This window comes from Pseudochaenichthys georgianus, chromosome 15 (assembly GCF_902827115.2).
Source record: "Pseudochaenichthys georgianus chromosome 15, fPseGeo1.2, whole genome shotgun sequence".
Lineage (NCBI taxonomy): Eukaryota > Metazoa > Chordata > Actinopteri > Perciformes > Channichthyidae > Pseudochaenichthys > Pseudochaenichthys georgianus.
In genome coordinates, this window is record NC_047517.1 from 27,385,514 (window position 1) to 27,407,805 (window position 22,292).

The following is a 22,292-nucleotide window of genomic DNA, read 5'->3' on the forward strand; positions in this document are numbered from 1 at the left end:
ATGCCAGCAAAACATTTGTATTGCTTTTGTTTGGGGACAGGAGACAGAGATGTGTGCTGAAGCCTTCTTTAACCACTGAAGGCCCTGTTCACATGCTATTAAAACGCCAAGGAATAAAGGCTTACATGACACTTTTTCATCACTTTAAAAGAAAAATGACCTGAGCTGGTGTCTCAGGACAATCCCACCTTTCACGTATTTCCTTGCCCTTCTGTCAAACCAATCAGACTCCAATCTTGAAAAGGAAAGTCCACCAGAGCATGAGAGTTGCCAATCAATAGGAAACCCCCCCTTCTGAGTTGTCCCCTTCACTCTCAACAACCTTGCCCCCCTGCTTGCTTACATTGATCTGACACTATCTTCTGTATTTACTCCTCCTCACTCATTGTAACTGCCAACTCTGTTTGTGTGTTGCTGTTAAACCTCCCTCTGAGTGAGACAGTCACCATTGCAGTTCAAGTGGAAGTCATCCATGCCATTGAAAGTGTGGAACTTGTGTCATAAGAACAGCTTTTTTCAAAGACCATAACTAGTGGACATCAGCTTATTTTAAAAAAAGAAGCTTACTACATTCCTGCTTTACTGTAAATCGCTTCCTTGGATACAGATACTGTCAGAAAAATAAAAAGGATTAAAAAAATCAACATTTCTATGAGTTGTATGCAGATCCCCAGTTGCAGCATTTACCGTATAATGTGTTGATCTAAATTACAGCAAAAGCTTGAAATAATTATCTCAGCTAATGAGATAATTAACCTGCAAATACGTTTTTGTTTGGGCCACTTGAGCACAGCTGAAACAAGTGGTAAACACAAACATTGACATCACCTTTCATCACATTACAAAACAACCTTATCATTCAATTGGTGATCTCTTTTAGCTCTGATTTGGTCTCTACCAATTTTTAGGGAAATGTCTGGCTTCTTATGTTTTCACTAGTCGCCTACTGTGTCATCTGCTATACATAAGAAGTATACAGTGGGTGTTTATAGCTTCACCCCTGCACCAATCTGCTTGCTACAGTAAAAAAAACAAAGTGAGAGTTAAAACAGTGAACCACAACAGAAAACCTATCAGATAGTAATATAGACAATGATGTGAAACACACTATAAAACTAGAAGGGATACTTCTCTGTAGATTCATCCTTACAAAAGACCACTTTTACATTGTCTCGTTTTTTTGACATCATCTTTTTGAACATTGTTTTTACAAAATATATATTATAGCTGCTATAAAATACATACAAAAAGAGTTTGCAACATATGGATTAAGAGTAACAACTGCACTGCTACAAAAACAATATTCTCCTGTGTTATAAATCACAGGTTTCTTGATGGGAATGTGCTGGAAATCAACAAGGAGTTTCAGCCATTACTTGGTGAGGGAGGCCGCATCCTGGAGATCCGCTCCCCAGATATCGTGGCCAGTGTGAAGAAGGCGGCCCAGGCGGTGGGCTACACAGAGGGGGCTCTCCTGGCCCTGGCCATCATCATCATCCTCTGCTGCATCCCTGCCATCCTCATCGTCATGGTCACCTACAAACAGTGAGTACCCTCGCCACAGTGATCATCGCTGGCTTCTGTAACCGATTAATCATATTTAACCAGTTGTCAGGAAATTAAGAGGGGAATACATTTTCATTAGACGGACTATTGCCTTGGATGACTTGTGTAACACTCGGTTTTAGTTGAAGCGCTTGCTTTTCACATACCACTCGGATATTTATTGCTGTAATTTAAACCTTTGTGTTGATCCTGTACCCTGTGGCATGTTGGAATAGACCCAGCAAAACCACAAAAAGCTTGGTTGAAAGGTGTATTAGTTTATTTAAGATAAACCGGGAGCACTCCTTGCTTTGTTGCTGCCTTTTTGTGTTTCTTTCTCTCTCGCCCTCTTATCTCTGTCTCTCTCTCTTTCATAAGATATGCTGACTGCGCACTCTGCTGGGCTAATCTTCCTGCTCATGCTCTGTGAAAGCAGATTAATTAACACTCATTTGTGACAAATATCTACAGCCAATTGTGACCGTCACAGTGCATCTTCACGCTACTTACTCATATCTGCTTGACACACACACAATAAACAGTGTCTGGCTTGCATTATCTCTCATTCACACACACACACACACATTGTGCAGTTTACAGAAGTATGATGGTTGTTTTTTAAAGGTTAGGTAGTTTAACTCTTAGGTCGCACAACCTTATCCCGTCTAATTGTTGGCATGCTGCAAATGTTCCCTAAATGGGGATGTTTGGGAAATGTTTATTGACGGCAGATGGGCAGAGTGGCTGTCCTTACGCAAATCCGCAGACTAAACACACAGCAGAAAGCTGTTCATGGTGACATTAGACCTAACACCCAAACTGTCACAGCAGATGGCATTTTGTTGGTGGCGTCATTACTTTCGTAAAAATTAAACTGATTTAGGAAATCATTTTTTGTGTTAACACAATTTGCTGTAGCCTTTTGGAATGAGCGTAATTTTTTTAAAGTGTATCTGTGTATTCATGTGGAATAATTGAATTTTGTTTTTGAATAAGTAATGGTGACATGAAGCATAGAAGATACACTTGAAAAGAAAGCAACGGCCACTTTTTCATGTTGCCTTGCAGTCACTGCTCGAGGCTTGGCTGCTTTGCATAGAAATGGGAAAGAAAGTGCATGAAGTATTTCCCTGTTTTGTTGTTAAAGAGAAAAACATATGTTATGCAAAGATTTTTAATTTTCTGTGTAAGGATTGCATTAATAACGTCCATTATTCAATTAACATTGTATGGGGTTACGCTGTTGCCAAATGATGTAATTATTTGTTTCTTTTGTCCCTATCTCCCTCTTCCTCTGTCTCCTCTCCTTTTTTCTAAATCAAAATCTATCGCCAGGTTCAAAGAGTAAGTAATTATTCTTGTATTTTACAACTCGTCGCTTTTCATGTATCAAGTGTGTGTGAGAAGTAAAATTGTTCTCATCTTCATTAATCAGTAGTGATTAAAATATGTGTAAAGATAATGAGATAAATGCATGCTACATAATGCCACCCTTTTTTAAATGTTTTCCAGAATATAATATAAAGCAACACTAATTTATCTTGTACCTTATTATTTTCTTATCATGTTGATATCAAGCTGATGACATTCGAAAGGAAAATCAACCCAAAGTCAAAAAGACGTATATCTCTGCGCTTATACCCGCTTACTGACCTCTAACAGTACGCTCGTCACTCTGTTGAAAGCTTCTGATCTGTGACCCATCATCTCTCACAGGCCTGCTAGTTAAAATATAATTGCACAGCATGTAAATCTGAAAATAGATAGCTGAAAACAAATCGCAGCATCGACAATGACCTTTCAGTTGTTAGGTGTCAGAATACTTAATGTCTTTTTTTACGAACTTCACAGATATCTACAGGTATTTTTCTCTAATTAAACTTTATGATCTGATTAAAATATGTTCATAACCTCATTGTTCTAAAACTGTGCAGCTTGTAGGGTTAATATGCAGTTGGTGAACAGAGTTAAACAAGCTAACAAAAGACAGATACAACAATGTTGATAACAATCTAAAATGGCAATACATATTGGACTACAGTAGACTGGTTTGCTAGCATGTTAACCTTAAGATTTCAATCAATGTATTAAAAGGTTTGGTGAGTTAAGTAAAAATATGATTCCAATGCTCAGTACTTATTATAGTCTCTTACAGTACTTTATTATGGTATCTTCTTCAACTGGTAAAAAGTTGCAGCTCTATATAAAATAAGAATAGATGTTAGCTATCTTCATCCAACAAAATCAAGTTATTCTTTTTTATTCTAAAAACTGAACATCACAGTAACTTTAGTTTTACCGCCTCTTACTGCATGTGCTTCTTTTTCGTACAAATGGTTAATTCATGGTAGACTTCATGCATAAGTGATGTGCCAGGCTTCTACTCACTTTTTAACCACACTGTTTGAGTAAAGAGGAGTTCATTCTCAACTAGATTAAATATAAAAGAGGCAAAGACTTTTATGTTGGGTTGATTTCTCTTTGTATGCTTGTGTATGAGTTCGTTTTTTTCTCATTTATTCCTTTTTGCATGTGGACTAGAAACACATATCTGGGTGATTGTAAATGTTAACACTTTGTACAGGCGACAGGCAGAATGTGCCAAAACTGCCAGGATTCAGATGGCTTTACCACCAGGAGGGAAAGCAGCTCCAGCAGCTGCTCCCACTGCTAACCTTTACGAGGAGCTTGGCGACAGCACCAGGTAGGTTAAACCTGACCCTTTATTATCTCTCACCCATCCCACCCATTCCTATGATAAGCAGGAACGAGCTCTGCAGGTCCCTTTTTTCATTTCTGGGGGAAATAACTCAGAATAAATGCCTTCCGGTTGAATGCTACACTATCTTCCTGGTTTTCACACCAACTTTTCTTGAGAATGCATAATAAAATGCCTCCTAATAATAGCTGGCAGCTCTGCAGGTTGACCTTAGTCCTCCACCTGCTGCTTTAGACACAGCAGTGCCTGCATCAATGGGTGCTCTTTGTCTTCCAACTTTCGATGTCTGAAAACAGGAATGGATGCTGCTGCACAACTAGGGATTAGACTTTATTTTATTTTAGAGCATGTATGTGCTCATATTTGACATTGTATACATTTGTGCACAACCCTCTAAAGGTAAGAGTGTATTGAGGTATACAAGATAGCCTTTCATTTTCTTTTAACATTTTTATTTCTTCTTACAAAATTATTCGGTAGTATGATTAAGGCATGTTTAAGGCACTGTATATATCTGATTATGCATATCTCCATAACTGATCCTGTTGATGAATACAGGTTGCTTGTAAATTGTATTATCTTGGAGAAAAAAAAACATTCAGCTGATGATTAATAATAAACAGTAATAACAGCTGTAAGGCAGTGTTAGATGTAACAAATACAAAATATGGCATGTGCTTAGTCGTTTATTTTTATAAATCTTCCAACAATTTATACCTATATTGAATGATTCCTGAGTGTTTTGCTATCCAATGTCACCTTTCATTTAGAATAGTATCCCTAAAGTGTAATGACATATTAATGTCTGCTGATTAAATGAGGTTGAATTGAAACTGCTGCCCTGCTAGGATTAATCATTTTCATTTACATAATTTTTAAAGAAATAATTTAACGGCAAGCTGTAAAGAATGTTTACAACAGATGTTGACCAACACTCAACAATAAGCAGAAGCTTTTGATTCTGTAGCAGGAGAAAAGCTCTCTTGGGGATCGTATTGCTGCCGAGCAACATTTATTTGGGGGCTATTTTATAGCCTGTGCTAGGAACAAGAACATTTCCTATAAACAACCACATTAAAAGACTTTGAAACGGCATGTTTATAACAAAGTTTTCTATGCTGAGAGTGTGTGTGTATGTGTGTGTCAACGGTTTTGCATATTCTCAAATGCACACATCAAATAAATCAGTACAGTATTGACGTACCCTTGAGCTTACACTTCCACACCCATGACATTTCTGCTTTAGTCTTTTTACCATATGTCTGTGTTTCTATCTTCTCCATCATTTCTATTGCCTTGTCTCTCTGGATTCAGACTGCAGTAAGTAATCCCAAACCAAATGGGATATATCTTGCTGAGTATATGCATATTCAATTTATAGATACAATTTTCGTAAATGTATGCTAGAATTATTCCTTTATTATTAATACCCTTGTGCAAAAATTCAATTTAAAATGGCCCGTTCTGTTATAGTTAATAGTAATTGTGGTAACAGATGGTAGCTGTTTTTCAAAGCTTCAATAAACCCCTTACTACTGTGTGTAGTCAGAAAAGCGGTAGTGCACTTAAGTAGATATGCCTATAGCTGTTTCCGCTCTCCCTTCCCATTAGATATCAACAACTTTTGTGCTATGTCGCCCTTACTTTCACATCTGTTAGTGTTGTGACTGATTGCACTAATGCATCCAATATGGCTTAATGATGGTAATGATTTGCATTAAACTGTATCTGAAGACCATAGCCCAGCCTATTTTAGGGCATAATTGCTATTTCAATATTAAAGAGCATCAGATTTATATTATTCATCATAAGCTTAGAAAGTTATTTAAAACTAATCTATGTTTATAAAATTGAGAAACAAGCATATATCTGTTGGTCCAGGGTGTGCAGATGTTCTTAATAACAGTCACAATACTAAGGGTCATATTTCAGTTAAGATGCAGAATAAAATGATAGCGGTTTTGCTTTGCCTCACCCTCTGTTCTTTTGCTTTGCTCATCCTTTAACTTTCACTTGTTTCAAGTCTTTTTTCTTTTTCACCGCAACCTTTTACTGGGGCAGGGCTAACAAGTCTGTCATTGCGGAAGCGAACCACCAGAGGATTCTTAGCAACTTTGCCTGTCGCTCCATGGCAGCCCACGGCAACGGAGCATTGCATGTCGACTTGCCTAAGTCAGAGAGCAACGTGACCTTCCTGTCGGATCACAACCCACTTACCACTCACAACCCAGTGTACGATGACAACAGCCCCCTCAGCAGTCCTGAGGCCTTTCCACGTGGGGAGAGTTCCTCTGAAAAGCGGTTCTCCTTTTCTCCCCCATACTCAGCAGGGTCAGACAGTGTCTGGTCGATGCCTGCTCACATTCACGGGGGGCTGCAGGGTTGTGACGGGCCAAGGAGACCATCACTTATGGACCCAGACAATTGGGAGCTTCAAATACTCCAAGCAGAAATGAGCAGCAGGCGAAGGCTAGAGAGTTCGAGCACACTTTGCATGAACAGCAGCACAGAGGCCAAGTTGTCAGTCCGTGATCAGGCCAGGCAGTTTGAGCAGCAGGCCCTCCTGGAACAAACCCTCAAGCAAAACTGGGGCTCCCAAGGCTCCCTTTCTACCATCCTTGTTAGTGATAGAGACAGTGATGATGTTCTGGAGCTGACCTCAGAAACTCTGTTCTCTATCATGGACTATTCTTACAGCCCCACTTCTGTGGGCAAGGATGTGCCCCCCAGCATCAGTATTGCTCAGGGAGATGACTCGTTGCCCCTGGTTGGTCAGAGACAGACTCCACCCGGCCTGAGGAAGTTTAGCCCCAGCTACATGACAGATCAACCATGTAAGATCACTGTGGAGATCATACCAGATCCACCAGAAAATCCCCCGCCTCCTCCTCCGCGGCCACCTCCACATGCCCCACCCACACTTCCTCCCTCCAGTCCACCTTCTTCTCCTCCTTCAACACTCTGCTCTCCTAAACCTGAAAACACCCCTCAATCCTCTCCTCCTCCAGCCAATAAACGGGTTGCGCCCCAACCTCCACCGCCTCTTCCTTCCTTACCTTTCCCCACTATCAGCAACCACTCGCGCCCAGTTGTCCATTTTCTCCCAACCACTTTGCCGCCCGTGTCCTCACTTCGCCCTGTTTCAGAACGAAAACATCCTGCTCGTCTTGACCAATATCAAGCTGATATCAGGAAGAAGGAGCTTAAAGGGATCCTGAAAAACATTGAGAATCTAGCCGACATAGAGAGGTCTGTTGCCAACCTGTACAGCCAAGTCGACAAAACCTGCAAGGTGCCCAAGTTTAATAAGAAACCACAAATGACTGAAGAATCAGAAGGTGCTAACAGACTGCAGAGCTCTGATCCCTGCGATGAGCAGAGCACGCCAAAAACAACCAACTCCAGCTTTGCAGGCCAAATGAACCCAACAACAAGTATGAACCGTGTTGAAAATGGACCAAGTGAACTGAATATGGCAGGAGACACTCAGCAGCCAAGCCAATTGAAAAGCCCAAATAGAGATGAGGACTCTCAATCAACAGTGCTTTGACTTTTTCTCTCTGTCTCCACACGCTCATATTTTCCATTTATTCATGTACATGCCTGCTTTTCTGTTGTTACTTAATAATCATTATTTTCTGCACAGTGGGTAGTGTTCAGTTTAAGCTTTAGCAAAGATAATGTTGACTGTTTGTCTTTCTGAAATAATGCTTTTTTACTTAGAAATCTAATTATAGTGCCACCTGCCAAGAAATGTACTCAGCTCTGCCATACGATTTGCTTACAAGCTTGTATTAGTACATAAAAGAGGCTTGCATATACTGCATTAGTTTGGCTCAGTGCATTTGCTATGAGATCTATGATAACCATACCCTTGAATTATCAGTTTAGTCAGTTCATCATGATATTAGCATGTTATTTCAGTTAATTATCTTAGCATAAGCACTTCTTAACTAAAGCTACTTAAATGAAATTTCACTAAACAGCAACATGTATTATTCCCGCAACCCTGGGGTCTGTTTCCTCAACCCTTTACTGTCTGCATATTGGTGATTTTTAATTTGTTCTTTTTCACATAAGTGAAGAGCATGGGCATTTAGGATGTTGTTGCTCTGTGCAGAATCTAAATGAAGCAAAAGAAGAAAACATAATGTTGGCTGTTTTATTTTTTTTTAATGAGGGAAATTTACATGGCGTTTTAAGAATGTCCCATAGGTATGCAAATACTATGAAATGAGCTTTGAAGAATTCAGAAAGGATTATTGCATATTTTTGTTTCTAACATATTCAGGATGTTGTTGCAGTGGTGCTTTTAACAAACTACTTACTGTGATGGATGGATGTGAGACACTATCCTTACAGATGTATAAAACAGCAAAAGAGAGAGACAACTAATTGTCATATCCACCCCCTCAGCAAGGAAAGAAAATACACATAAAAAAAAACGAATATATAAACTACATTCAAATTGAACAAATTAGATACAACACAAAGGCAGACTACAGGAAACCCTTTTAGTTAAATATAAGTTGAATGCAGATAAGATGGGGCTATGCACTTCTAAGTGAGAACATCTTCTAATGTTGATTGTAACATTGACTATAAAAACACATTGACAGGGTCTCCCGGCTCATGTTGAACGAGGAGAGCTAACCTCTGGGGGACCCGCCTTTTCACATGTCTACAGAAATCCTCCCAGCATGATAAAGTAGTCACTGTGATGTGTTCGGCTGCACACTTGAAAAGGCTAATTAGAGAACCAATCAATCGTTAACTTGGGCCGCTGCCTGTGGGACTGTCAAGTACTGTTACCCTCTCCTTTTCTCTCCCTTCTCTCCGACCTTCTGCCTTCACCATGTGTCTGTGTTTCTCTCTCTATCTCACTTCCTCTCCCCCTGTAGTTAGTTCTAATACTTTCAATCCATAGCCTCTTCTTGTTAATCTTCTCTTGTGGTTCTCGGGAGATGATATTACCTTCTTTACACTCATTGCAATGCGGTCTCTGTCCCCCTCTCTCTTCCTTTTTGTGCTTTACTTTCACTCCTCTGTCTTTCTCCCACATACCCTTCATGTGTTTGTTTTAGCGTCCATGCCCCAAGGCAAATGGTCTTTGCGTACCTCCCTTCCAGAGCAATGTTATGTTTGATTCATCACACATTCCCCGATGGGCAGATCGAAGGCCTGCTAATTCTGTATTCCATGTTCACTACATGGGGCAATCTCTTTTTTAGAAAGGCAAGCGGCTCACATGCAGTTTTTCAACCCAAGGAACAGTGAGCCCTAATGGATGGTATTCTTTATATTCCATTGTTTCCAACTGGTTTTTATCAAACTCTATTGTGTCCTGGCTGATGAATCATTGCAGTGTCTCAAAAAGAATCAAAAGTAATTACCAAGCTTAAGACTAAAAGTATGCTTTGGGTAGAAATGTTCTGTCTCAAATTAACCATAATAGTTTTGTTTAAAAAAAAAATACAAAACAAAGACCTAAGATAGTATACAATAGATTAGGTTCATTATTATTCATTATTATTCATATTCACACAAAATGCTTATCAGAGAGATCCTGTGTTGCATTAAAACACCCCCCTGCTCTTACACCTCATAGTGCATGATGTTTTTGTTATTGTTCAACATTTTGGGGAATACGTTGATTCGCTTTTGTACCGAGAGTTTGATAAGAATATCAATAGCTCTCTCACACAGGAGAGTGTGAGAGTACACTGGGTTCATCAGTATTCAAGTATTGCTGTAATTCTGAGCTCACCTCTCTCACCTCTTTTTCTATTACATTACCTTATCACCCATCTTCCCCCAAGCCCTTGTGCAAACCTTTTACGGCTGCTGTCCACTGGGTCATTTTTCTCGATGTTTCATGAAGAAGCAGTAGCCAGCAGCCAAGCCAACAAGTCATCCATCAGATCCAACTCCCATCATCCTCTCTGCCTGGGAGGTGTGGCCATATGGCTGTGCCCTGTCCCCTGGTCCCTGCCCATAATAACAGATTACAGCTCTCCAGAGGAAGCTCACATCATTGCTTTGCCATATATCCGAGTGTGAAAGTCGTCATTATTTATGGTCCCAGACAGGTTACAGTTGTACGCTTGTGAAACTGGAGGGGTTCAGCCGGTCTGCTCCATTACTCGCAGTTTTTCATTGACTTGTACTAAAAGCACTGCAGATGCACTGTTGTCCTCAAGAGCTGCCCTGAGTACTTTTTTAATGCGTTTGAGAATCCTAATATTAGCTTACTTCAATTTAGCTTAAAAGCATTGTCTGTTGAAAAGGACTGGCACATTATTTGTGATAAGGAAAGACAATTTCATTAACTTTGTTTGAATCCTTTTCACATCTGCTCGAAGATTCTCCAGATATGTCTGTATAAACACTGACTTTTTTCGAATTCCAATCTTCCTCCCCTCTTTGCATTTATTGTATCTTTTTTTGCTCCCTGTTTGGATGAGATAACGGAGGGAAACAGCCCACACCAGCACGATAACATTGTGGCCTAAGGCACCCTTTTTTTAAACTGAACAATATCTGCAACTCTGTAATTTAACACATAAAAATGCACAGTAAGTAAAGCTGAAACTTCCTCACTGGTCAGCAGAATGTAGACACGCTAGTCCTGTAGACCAAACATTTCATTTATCTTAAAGCACTTAATATGTTGCTGCTGTATTCATTATTTGTTGTATTCCCTCCTTTCTGCGGCACACAGCAAGCGAGGAGGCTACGGCAGGCAGGTAAGCATTCCTGTTGTGATGTTTTATTTATTTTTGTTGCACGGAGACATTTTGTCACACTCCAGGCAGTTTACATCCTATTATTCTTATCTACAACTCACTTGATAGAAAGCACTGAATGAGATTAAGATGAGATCCTGATGATAGGACTTCTAACACTGACATTACAGTTTAGCTTTAATTCACAATTCTGTCGTAGTCCCCAATGTTTCTGTCAAATAGCAGATAAGAATGTGAGTGTTTCTCCTGAGTTGGAAAACAAAACATAATACCAAAACAAAAACTCTTTCTTGTTACCTTCAAATAATGAATGACCAGTAACTGACATACACAAGATGTTTTATTTTTCTGTTGCATTTTCTTACTTACTTTCACTGCCTGGCTTACGTCTTCCCTCTTTTCCTTGCTGTGTTTCCATCAGTATAAAATCGATCTTTCACCTTGCTCCTTCATTGGGATCACATAGATGTATTATTGATGCACATAAAAGAGGCTTGACTTACATCTGAAATGTGTAGAGTGAACTCTTCCTTATGTTTGTGTCTTTCCTAACCTTCCCTTCCTTTCATTACCTTATCCTTCTTCTGTACTAATCTTTGGCAGCAACAGCAACTGCTGAGGCCATCTCTTCTGAGACCTGAGGTAGAAACCCTCCTGCTTTTCTTAATTCACAGGGATTGTAGTCCATTCTGCTGTATTACTCACCCTGTGTGCTGCTGCTGCTGCTGCTGCTCTTCTTCTTCTGGTTTTCCCTGAGGAGTGCTGAGTAATTTCTTTCTCTGCCTCTCTGAAATACAGGAACTCTCAATGGAGTCAGGTATCGACCCGGGCCAGGACTACTACACACAGGACTACTATAATTATGACCAAGGGTGAGCATGCAGCCCTTGACCATCTCATCTCTCATCAGTCATACTCTCTTATCCAGGAAGTGATCTCCATTGCTAACAAAAAAAAAAATAACCTTGTTAGGGCTTTATTTATTGTGACCTTGCCTTCCAGCTCCCATTTCTTAGATCCTTGAGGAATGGAGGGAATATTTCCGAAAAAATAAATGATGAGCATCACTTGTGCTTCCCCTTGAGCTGAACATATCATCAGAGCATTTACCCTTTCTACTCCCATCAAATGAGATCAATTATGCTGCCTTGAGTCAGGCACCTCAGAGTGTGGAAGTGTTTTTCCATGTTTTAATGAATAGAGGGAGTTTTGGCGTGCCTGTTACATAGCCCATATGGTTTAAAGAGGAAAAACATGCAACTCAAAGCCTTAACAGCTGCTGATAAATTGTTATTCATTAAAAGCTCCCGCTCTACGACAGGTGACTTGCACCACAAGGTTATCAAAACTGGAAGATGTTTTTGCAATTTTAAAGGCTTAAAACTGTTAAGTGAAATATGATGAATGTACATATGGAAATGAAGTCTGGTAATTGCCTGTAGTTACTCACCAACTTACCTTACCTAAGCTCTACAAATTACCACAGCTGTTTCTCAGGTTGTCTGAAATACGCTGGCTTTCATTCGCAACAAGATGTAATTATATTTGAATAGTAGGTCACAAAGTTCATTACAAAAGCTGCTATTGCCAATGAGTGTACCATCACTGTGACCCGATGCCTTTGATGTGCGATGTTCTGTTTGCAGTGAAGGGTACACTTTTACAGCTGTCATGCTTATCATTTAGCAATGAACCGGCTGTGTTGTAAGCTCCCCTCATCATGTTCTCAATAAGACAAAATTACCATTGGTCTTTTTCCTTTAGGCTCTTCCCTAATGTATTGTTATAAAGTAAGAAGAGTATCAACATTCAAACTGTTGGAGGCCATCTACCACACTAATGCAGATAACCTAATGGTGGATAAAAAATGTTAGTGTTACAATTGTGAAACACTGAAAAAATAGTTTTATGATTAAACTGTTCCGTGACTTAAATGGCATATGTTGAAACTGTTGTCTTCAGTAGATTAATAGTCACATTTAACACTCCCCTGATGAAAGCCAAACATGCTCTGGAATAATAATAAAAAACAGCACATTGGAGAAGAGTTATGCAACCATATTTTATGTTTTAATGGGCTTTAGGCATACATTATTACTCAACAAGTTCCCATCTCAGCATGTGTTTGCATCTTTGTAATGTATTAAACTCCTTTGACAAAGATGGGCAATATGTACTCATCTATATTTATTTTAAGAAAAGTAGTTTCCGCCTTTTATTTTTCTCTATTATATTGCCCCCAACTTACAAAGTGAATACTAGTGATTTTTGCTTCACAGAAATGATTGACTATCTTGTTGAAGATATTGCCAATAAAAAAAAGACCAAAAGCAGCAGTGAATGGGGGCAGTGTAATATAGCAACTTGGATTAATAGATTAATTAAATAATCATTAACTTATTTTTGCTGGTTTACTTTAGGAATTAATATAACTATTAATACCAAACGTAATACACATTCTTTCTAAACTCTGTTTTTTTTCATATTTATTTTATTTATTTCTCAGGTACGACATTCCTCAGTATGGCAGTAGGAGGAGGCTAATACCTCCAAGGTATGATGAATATGGAGAGGTGATCATGGAGGATGATGAGTATTACTACGGTCCTCGTGGCACTGAGGTATGCCCTTTCCTTACTCTACGTGATAATGTAAAGATTATCTTAACATTGTGTGTGTTTTTTAAACAGCAGTATTAACCCTACAAACATAGTGGCTTTTTGATTCAAATCATTGCTAAATTAAATATGACTGTCTTAGGACCAGGGCAGAGGCAGGGGCCGTGGTGGAGGTCCACCTAAGAGGGTTGCATTTAGGGACATGCCAGGGGATGAAATCGAACAAGCTGAGCCAGCAGAGGGGGGCGAGCCTTCTAAGGCTGCCAAGAGACTGAGGTCTGTCATGAAACTCAGCAAACTCCTGGCAGCCAGCAAGGGGGGAGAACAGCCGTCTGATGCCGGTCCTTCTGGCCCATCTCCATGGAAGAAAGCCAAGATGTTCAAGATGTTTGGTGCCGGGAAGAAGGACAAGGATTATGCCAAACTGATGTCAGCCCGCCGCATTGACAGCCAAGAGAGTCTGACAGGCGGACCAGCAGTTATGGGACCAATCGACAGAAAGTCTGATACGCGTAGCAAGCTCGGTAAAGTTTTCAGGAAAATCAACTTAGGCAACAAATTGCAGATACGGAGGAAGTCGAAGAGTAGTGTGAGCCAGGGCTCGACCACAGGCAGCGAGCGAGACGAGGAGGCTTCACAAGTAGCCAGTGAGGATGACAAGTCTAAAGTGTCAATTAGTGTGACAGAGAGTGAGCCAGAAGCAGGTGCAAGTGGAAGCAGTAAGGAGAAAGACTCTGATGGGGAATCCTCTGAGAGAAGCAGTGTTGACAGAGATTATCTGAAAGTAGACTTGGACCGTGATGATGCCAATGAAAGCACTGTGGACTCAGAGGAAGAGCCTGATGAGGAGCCAGGGGATTCTGATGAGGAAAGTAAGTCCAAATCTGAAGGAGATGAAACGGAGAAGGAATCTATCAGTGAGAAAGAATCTGGGACTGAAAAAGAATCAGATTCGGAAAAAGAGTCAGAATCAGAGAAGTCGTCGGCTACAGAGAAAGAATCAGAAACCGAGAAAGATTCAGACTCCGAGAAAGAGTCTGAATCTGAGAAAGAATCTGAATCAGGAACAGGCACAGCAACAGAGAAGGAAACAAGCACAGAAAAAGATTCAGGGACAGAGAAAGATTCTGATGAAGAGTCTGAGGAGGAAGAGGGTTCAGGGAGCACTAGAGAAAGTGGATCTTCTGCCCGCTCTTCCATGAAATCATCAGCTACAGAGTCCAGAAAGGGAAGCAGCGCATCAGGTGCAAGCGGCAGCGGTAATGGCAGTGGCAGCGGGAGTGGGAGTGGTACCAGAGAAAGTGGCAGTGATAGCACAAGTGGTTCTGCGTCTTTATCTGGTTCAAGTGTTAAGTCATCAAATAGAACCAGATCATCAGGAAGCGCAGTTACCTCCGAGAAGTCTAGTGAAGAACTCAGTGAAGGCGAGTCAGGAACAGGGACCGCCAGCGAGGTAGAGTCAGTGTCAGGAAGTGAAGGCTCTTTATCTCGAGGGTCCAGCCAGAGGAAAATGTCTGAGTCAGAGTCCGTTGGTGGGTCTTCATCCGTCAGTGAGATGACAGACCAGAGTTCCCTGAGCAACAAGACGGGTACAGCTGGTTCCCGTTCCACCAGTGGCAGCCGGCATTCCCAGAAGTCCAGCCAGAGCCGTGGTTCTGAGGACACAATTACAGAGGAGAGTGAAGAAGAAGACGAGGAAGACTCTGAGACTGCTGACGAGAGCAAAGAGTCAGCCAGCGAGCTCAGTGATGATGCATCAACGGGGAGTTCCAGGAAGGCGTCTGGAGACCCTGGGCCCTCTGCACCCTACACTGGTCCCACGTACAGCTCTGATATCAGAAGCATCGGTAACACCTCTATAGAGACATACGGAGGACTGTCCCCTATCACTGAGGTGGACGAGGACGCCATCTCCTCTGACAAATCTTCAGTCAGTGGCTCCGGATCTGGCAGTGCATCGAAAGACTCAACAACGTCAGATGCTGATTCAGAATCTGAAGGAAACTCAACTGCCTTCTAGAGAGATATGGTCCACTGTGAAGTAAGAGTGAATAAAATCAATTACCCTTGCATGGGAGTGAAGAATTATTGCTTGCCACTACAGTGTTTCAAGCTTCCACCTTTTCCTCATTTCCCTTAAGCAAAACACTTTTGTGGTTTCCTGGTGCAAATGATCAGAGCTCTGCTCTATTTCTTACCTCTCTGACTTCTTCTTCTCTTTGATGTTTCCTTGGTGTTTTTATGCCTTTACATGTTGTATAACATTATGCTCTTGTTTTTGCTGTGAAATGTTGCATGTGACAGTACTATCTGCTTTAACTGAGTGTTTTTTATGTGAGTTTGAAATGATTACTTCTTGGGAGCAGTATTATTATTGTCCATAGATTTCTCGCCGTAGATTCAATTCTAACAGAACTGCAGATAGGTAATCAAAAAATTGGATTTCATGTTGTCTAAGGATATTCTTTCATGTTTGAATTGATGTGCTTTAGTAGAACAACAATGTATCTTAAAATATATATTACTGTAATGCCACCATTTAAGGATTGGACTTTAGTATTTGTATGTGTTAATGGTTTTGGGTTAGGCATTTTCAGCACATGATAGTCCTTGAATACATGTGAGCATACATTCCCCCAAAAAACATTTAAATTAACCTAAAACATATCCAGGCCTTCTTTCTGGGACAAGGGAGTAAAATACTGTGAATACTGTTATCTTGATACTGAGTGTAGAGTATAACTCAGCTAGCTGTCCGCAGTGTATATTCCCCTTTTTTAACGAGAAACGTGTGTATACTATACCTTTTGAAAAGAAAAAAATTATATTTTGACCTTGACTCCCTCTATCCTCCTTAGCCTGGGAAAAACCCACGGGTCAAGCTGGTGGTAGATCAGGAGAATGAGACCAGCTCCACAGGAGAAGAGAGCACCACAGAGACACAGAGGAACCGACTCCCCAACAGCCACAGCAACATCAACGGGAACATCTACCTTGCACAGAACGGCACTATTGTCAGAACTAGGAGGCCACCTCACCCAAAAAACTTGAATATGGGCTCTCCTTGTCGGCTTGGTAAGCATTTTAAAAAACTAGACAAGTTGGGTGTGACTTATGAAGAACCCTCTAGCATTATTAGCATTGATGGCACAGAAAACGAGACAGAAAATGGAACAGGCACATGTGTTCCCCCTAATGTGGACGTGAACCTCAACACTCGGCCCTCCTGTGGCTCCCTTGGATCCTCCATCAACGATCTTAAAAGTTTTGGGTCCAAAACCAATATTGCAAAGGTCTTGATTGACAGAAACAGCAGTGGCCAGTTTGTCAATGAGGAGCAAGAGACTTCGGTTGACAACCACAAGGACAGCAGAGAGACACTGGAGTCCCACAGTGACCACACTTTATCAGACGAGGAGGAGTTATGGATGGGACCCTGGAACAGCCTACACATACCAATGACAAAACTGTGACTGACCATGTAGAAAGTTATTTTAGTTTTTGTTGTTTTCGTATCTTTATCATGTTGTTTTTGTTAAGAAAATGATCATGAAAAAAATGTGTGCCTCAACTGGATAAGCTCCAACCACTGTCAACGACACTTGCACTTCAAGTCAAATTTTATTTAACCATAATACATTATGGCCTATATTCACTAAACGTTTCAATAAGATGGAAATATAGAGGTGCAAGGCAATGGGTGCCTCAAAGAAATCTGAAATGTTATGTGAATAGTACTTGAGTTTTTGTTTTAAACCCTTAATCAAAACACCAGATACGCCTCTTTTATTGAGTGACACCATGTTTTACCTTCTTTTACCAGCCTCACTTTTTTTTATCCTGAAACAGGTCAAAAGAGATTGTTATTCATTTCACTAAATATATTTACAGAGAAATTAAGGTGTGTATATGAAGAAATTGTGATAATATAGTCTATGATAAAGTCAAAGAAAACGTATTTTGCTAATAGAATTTTAATCGCAAATGATTAAGATTGTCAGATTATTTTATGTTGTGATCACTTGACAATGTTTTTGAAGATTTCTGAAAAATATATCAAATTATTTTTGTCTATTTTGTATCTAACAGGGATGGAGAATCTAACATATGACATTAAAGACATAATATCCACATGACTGTTACCGCTGTATTTCAGCGATATGACAGTGTCATCATGGTGTTTTATATGGACATTTGTAACTACAGAATATGGTATTTTCCAAACCTTATATGATGCAGCTTGACTCTATTCATGGTCATGTATTAACTGACACATCAGGCTCCAGAAAGAGGTGGAAAAAGACTATCCAAAAATATACAAGATTCAACAATAAAGTTCTAACCCTATTTACATGTGTATTGAAAAGCATAATTTCAGGCATTGGCCACGTTATCCTTACTTCAATATCAATGTGCTTTTGGAAAGGGGGTAATGTTGACAGCAACTCAGTTTTGGAAATATTAAAAATGCTTGTGTTTGTGAACTATGCAGCAAGTTCATAAAAATACAAAATCTGCAGAAAGAGGTCCGTCAGAAAGAGTCCTTCTCTATGCAGTGTGCCTCACTTTGTACAGAAGAGAAATGACAAGTCGCCAAACACCAAGCACATTCTCTTCATTTGTTTCTCAGTTTATCAGAGATTAACACATCTAACACATCGAGAATGACATTTACAAAAAGTGTCCTGCAGTCAATCAAACTGTGAGAATGCCAATCAAGTTTGCATAGTTCTTTGGAGGCTGAAGTTGAGAAAAGAGCAGGAGCTGAATGCCAGAGTGAAGTAGCTTCAAAAAAGCTGCTCAGAAAATAGGTCAGGAGGGAACCCTTGTTCCCACCACAAAAAGCCTGTTGTCTTTAAGAATCAAAACAAAACTCTGCAAGATGCTGATGAGAAGAACAAAATAAAGGTGCAAGACCTGCAGGAGAAGCCTTACAATCAGGATGATTAATTGTCACTTGTTCTTTCTCAAAACATGCCGATTAATTTTTGTATTTTGAAAGACAATAACAGTGTTCACTGTCTTTAAGAGCCACCGTCTCCATTTTGCATACACGCTCTCAGGATCTGCCATTAATGACAGGAGAACAGCACTGTATAAACCATTTTCTGTGCAGATGGGTCTCAGTATAAGGCCATTTCTTTAATAAATCTTCCAAAACCTTAAAATGAGAGCCTATCCCAGAAATGGTCACCACTGAAACAATTATTTGAATATGTAATGCATCTGTGCCCTCGTCTTCTCTAATACAAGGACATACTTCACCAATCTCTTTTTGGAATACTCTCCTGATGAATTGGATTATAGCTGGCTCGACGAATAATGAAAGCGTTTCGACTGAGCATTTCCGTCTGTCACAGGATTATGTCCCAGGCCTTTTTTACTCCCCACCATGATCATCTCACTTAGTATATTAAATACAGCAGTATGAATGGACATATCCCTGTGGTAATTAATTTTGGCTCAAGGAGAACCCACATACCAATATCTCGTATAATAGGATTTACTTTTTCATTTGCACGTTGCACACCTAAGGAAGTCGGAAGTTTCACTGTTCACTGTCACAACAGTGCAGTTATCGGTAGAGGTGGAAGAAGTACTTAGATATTGTACTTAAGTAAAAGTACAAGTACCAGAGTGTAGGAATACTCGGTTACGTAAGAGTGCAATAAAAATGTTACAAAAGGAAACGTTTAAAAGTAATAGCATGAAAATGTACTTAAAGTACCAAAAGTGAAAGTACTTATTGTGCACATTGGCCCATTTAAGAATGATATATTCTATGTTTTCGATTATAATTATTGATGCATTAAAGTGTTATCAAAGCTGGTATGTCAGCTAGTTCTAATGACTTTGTATACTGCAGGGTTGTGAATGTACTCCAGGTGTAACTAAGTCTTATTTAAGTGTTGATTATATTGCTAGTGATTTATCCGACCGGCCCACTTCAGTACCGACCCATCGGGATTCGTCCCGAACGTCCCGATGGCCAATCCGCCACTGCCTGTAAGTTAACATGTAGATACGTTTGAGTATAGCTGAAAATAAGTCATCATTCAGTTATTAAAATGGCGGACTTGATCAAAAATAATGTAGCTAGCCAAAGTTATGGACATTATTGCACCTTTCTGCATGAATGCAAGTAATTTATTGTGTGGACAAGTTATATATTTTGTTAGAAATTAAAATCAATGTTTGATAGCATAATGTAGCTTAAATATACCGTCAGTTTAAATGCTATTTTATTCTGGAAAAAAACAGAAGTTCTCAATTCCAAGCTTTTATTCTGAAAATCCTTCATCTCCGGTTAGCATTTAGCATGTGGCTAATATACCATTTCCTATAGATGTGAATTTAGCAGCGAAATGACATGGAGTGATGCACACCGAAACCTACTGATTTAACACTACAACTAATTGAACCAAGAGATTATTATTGCTGAATATTAAATGAAGGTACAGTTTATTTGAATATGTTATTGTTTACAGACGTGGGACAAAATGTGACAAAATCCGGAACTACCGGAAACCAAAATGCTGTGAAGTATTTCCTGTATTTTTTAGAGTGTTGATTTCAGCGTTTGAAATGTATTTTTAGATGAAAAGTCATGTAAGAGATTAGGAGGAGAAGAGGCGTGTCTAGTTATATAATGAATGTAAAATGTCGAAATCCTCCGTTTAACGCAACATCGGACACAGAAGAACGAGGGGGGAGTCTCCTACGTCACCACAGCCCCTAGAGCAGTGGTTCTCAACTGGTCGGTCGCGACCCAAAAGTGGGTCGCGGACCCGTTTTGAGTGGGTTGCAGATGTGTGAGCGGGAAAAAAAATTCCTTTTTTTAAAAAAAATGTTGGGAGAAAAAGTCAAACTTTTATTTTGAAGGCCTAATTTTCTAACGCTGTGCATGCAGTCGGCGTTGGACTGGAAGTACCGGAGACCATAAACAGTTTTGAAAACTTCTATCACGTAGTGATCATCTTCTCAATAAAATATATTTGCTGATGTTTTTTCAAGTCTTCCGGCCAATCAGAATCAAGATTGTTGCCGGAAGTCCCCACGGAGAATAACTTAGCGGTAGAACTATTCTTTATACACCCATGGGTACAACTTCAGATACAAATGAACACATAATGAAATATGACCCCCAGTTTGATGATTGACAGGTCACAGAACAATGGGAGCTATCTACCCTTACCCACAAAGTAAAGTATTTCACACATACTCTCTCCTCTTTGCTCTTCTCTCTGTGTGGAGCAGCAAGTTCAGCTGTCAGAACAAAGTGAAAAACAAACAATGGCATACAATATTATTAATATGTCCTAATACATCTATTTATTTTCTTCTCAGAGTGTACCAGAATGGGTAGTTTATGTTAGTATTTCAAAAAATCTCCTGGGGGAGAATCCCCCCAGACCCCCCTTCTGGGGTTAGATTTTCAGCACGTGTGCCTTTTCATGTTATACAGTTCAGCTTTGATTCCATAATCTCATTAAACCTTATTTAAAAGCAGTATTTAGTTATGTGAAGGGATATAAGGGATATATGCACTGTACTTCACTTTAATTAATATTGTATGCTGCAAAGCGTATATATTACTGCAGGATTTTTTGTTGAATAGATTTGAGTGGTTCAAAATGTCGGGTCGCGATCTATTGACTAAGGAAAAAGTGGGTCCCGAGGCCTGACCAGTTGAGAACCACTGCCCTAGAGGAGGAGCAAACAGCCAGCAAGCGGGAAGGACGAATGCTTGTGAGGGCTCTTCTGCACGGCCGCCACTGGGAGAGGAAGCTGCAGCCTTTCTCTCCTCGTTAGTAATCTGAATCATCTTCTGCTTGTAACATTACCGCGCCATTTAATTAAAGTACCATTTGAACCTTCTCAGAGACTCCATTTAGTCTCCTTTTAAAGCTTCTCTCCTTTTAAAGCTTCTCTCCTGGACGCGAGAATAACGAACACAGCATAACAATTTCAGAAATAACTGTTTGGTTGTAGACTGTAAGATATAGCTAATTGATGCCATGTTTATATCAACAGAGCGAAGCAATAGGCGCTTTCACACCAAGTACTTTGCCGTACTTAGTTCCCAGTACTTAGTTCATCAGAACTCTTTTGTTCTGAACTTCTGATGAACTAAAGAGCAGATCGCGTTCACACCGGAATAAGTCCCTGAGGAAGGATTAGGCAAACTAAGCAAATTAAACTACAACTGGGCTACTCCCAAAACCCACATACACCTCAAAGTGCTGGAGGGCCCATATTAAGGCCAATGCCTCCTTTTCGATTGTTGAGTAATTGAGTTGGTACAAATTAAACTTCTTTGAAAAGTAACAAACTGACCTATCAATACCCTCAACCTCTTGCAGCAAAACCAGCTGATCGAGGCGCAGCAAGAATCGGAGCACAGCACAACAGGGTCCTCACATTCTCAAACGCTACCTGACACTGGTCAGACCAAATGAACTTGACTGTACCCTTCAGCAAATCAGTCAGGCGCGCAACCACTGTGGAGAAGTTCTTACAAAAGGCGCGATAGTACCCGACCAGACCTAGGAACCGCATGAGTTCCTTCTTAGTAGTGGGCACAGGAAACTGCAAAACGGCCCGCACCTTCGCATCTACCGGACAAACTTGTCCCTGGCCCACCACCCGGCCAAGGTACGTCAC

General features: G+C 40.2%; 1 protein-coding gene across 1 annotated transcript in view; it reads left to right on the forward strand.

Annotated features, from left to right (window-relative positions):
• LOC117459991 (protocadherin-15-like) overlaps positions 1-15,648 on the forward strand; it is a 286,712-nt gene extending 271,064 nt beyond the window's left edge. The window contains exons 32-39 of the mRNA XM_034101188.1: positions 1,327-1,545; positions 2,881-2,889; positions 4,130-4,249; positions 10,986-11,010; positions 11,614-11,652; positions 11,809-11,882; positions 13,517-13,631; positions 13,771-15,648. Coding sequence (XP_033957079.1) covers positions 1,327-1,545; positions 2,881-2,889; positions 4,130-4,249; positions 10,986-11,010; positions 11,614-11,652; positions 11,809-11,882; positions 13,517-13,631; positions 13,771-15,648 — 2,479 coding nt within the window. The remainder of the gene's footprint in view (positions 1-1,326; positions 1,546-2,880; positions 2,890-4,129; positions 4,250-10,985; positions 11,011-11,613; positions 11,653-11,808; positions 11,883-13,516; positions 13,632-13,770) is intronic.
• The last annotated feature ends 6,644 nt before the right edge of the window (positions 15,649-22,292 follow it).